At 36.3% G+C, this 1,791-nt stretch overlaps 1 gene segment (V, D, J or C); it reads right to left on the bottom strand.

The window, feature by feature from the left end:
* Positions 1-1,024: 1,024 nt before the first annotated feature.
* Positions 1,025-1,550, bottom strand: LOC107556624 (Ig kappa chain V-I region CAR-like). The segment is given in 2 exon segments: positions 1,025-1,383; positions 1,473-1,550. Coding segments are annotated over 2 exon segments (408 nt in total).
* Positions 1,551-1,791: the final 241 nt, after the last annotated feature.

Genomic DNA, 1,791 nt, shown 5'->3' with positions numbered 1-1,791 from the left:
TTGCTAATATAATTTTTGAACAGTTTATATTGCACAAACTGATGCATTCTGACTGTGAATATTTTGAAATAAATACTTGGTTCATAAAAAGCTTCTTTTGTTTCTCTTAAAGGGATAGTTCACCCAAAAATGAAAATTAAGGAATCATTTCCTCACCCTTGTGTTGTTCTAATGCTGCATATCCTTACTTCTTTTTCGGACCGTACAAGAGATTTTTATATATATATATATATATATATATTCAGCCCACTTGTCCATATAATGTCAGTATAATGTGAGAAAGAAGTGAAAGTATCCCAGAATAGTCTCATGTGACGCTGTATGCTCCAAGTGTTCGAGGGAATAAAAACAAATATCCTGACTTGACCAGTGGTCTCTGTGCACGACTGCACATTCATGAGACTCTATTCAAGATTAATAAAAACACAACATGAAATACAATCTATGTGTTTTTTTCTCTGAGGTAAATATATCTGTTGTCCAACAACAAGTTATCTCATTCATCTGCCATTCTGATCTTCATGACAGATTTTAATTAATAATCAAATTAATAATCGCATTTTTATTACTCTTGATTTTTCACAGCTTGTGTGCTTTTCTTTGGTGAGTCGGAGTGAACTGCTGGGTTTCATAACACACCGTCATGCACACGCGGTCAAATCAGGATACTTGTGAAATATTATGTTAAATTTCAGTTTGTTTCTCACCAAACCCTATAGAGAATCATACGTTTTTTGTAGTCAGTTAATATCATGGATAACTGAAATAAATAGTTCAATAGTTTGCTGACCACCAGAAGACATTGAAATAGCCCATGCCATAAGATAAAAATCAGATCTGTTTTTTTTACAGATGTGTTTGCTCTGGTGGACTGTGATAGAAGAGAACACTTTGTGTAATATTTTTATATCTGTGTGTTTTCAAATCATCTGTTCGTGTGAGTGTGAGTGATAGTGTTTGAGCAGCTGCAGCATCAGTTCATCACTGTGACTCTGACTGACGGAGGTTTTTGTATCACTCTTTATCACTGTGTGAATGCATGATCACCCGCACAACCACCATCAGAATCTGTTCTGCAGTGAAAACTCTGACAGTAATAATGTCCAGCATCTTCAGTCTGGACTCCACTGATGGTCAGAGTGAAATCACTGTTAGATCCACTGCCACTGAATCTAGATGCAGTTCCTGACTCAAGCTTTTTTACATAACGAATCAGGAGTTTAGGAGCTTCTCCAGGTTTCTGTAAGAACCAGAATAAACCTTCATCCCCATCACTCCATCTGTACACATCTGTGCTGGTTTTACAGCTGATCTTCACTGTTTGTTCTGGTTGAGCTGCTGTCGTTGAGGGACTCTGAGTGACGCTGATCTGTCCTCTACTCTCTGAAACACACAACAAGAAGAACATCAACTCAAAACTTGGACAATATACTTGAAGAAATGAATTGATATCAAACTTGTGCTGCACAAACCTTGAGCAAACGCTGTGAGAGTCCAGATGAAGATGATGATGAAGGTCATGTTGATGAAGATTGTTGTGTGTGTCAGTGATGAAGTGTTAAACTCACAGCACTATAAACACTCTCAGAGCACTGAAGCATCTGATCAATATGCAAACACACTCCACATCATTTACCAGAAGACAGCAGATGCATAATTTTGCCATCTTTGCTAAAAATTCATATTTACCATTTACCAAATCTCTATTTATCTCTATTTCGTCTGAAACACTCATGATTTATGTCATGTTACTTTGGGATAATTAAACAAAGTTTAATTATCATTTTCATT

This window comes from Sinocyclocheilus grahami, unplaced genomic scaffold (assembly GCF_001515645.1).
Source record: "Sinocyclocheilus grahami isolate Dianchi unplaced genomic scaffold, SAMN03320097.WGS_v1.1 scaffold575.1, whole genome shotgun sequence".
In the NCBI taxonomy this organism is placed as follows: domain Eukaryota; kingdom Metazoa; phylum Chordata; class Actinopteri; order Cypriniformes; family Cyprinidae; genus Sinocyclocheilus; species Sinocyclocheilus grahami.
The sequence above is the reverse complement of the archived record's forward strand: the minus strand, read 5'-3'. Positions and strand labels throughout refer to the sequence as shown.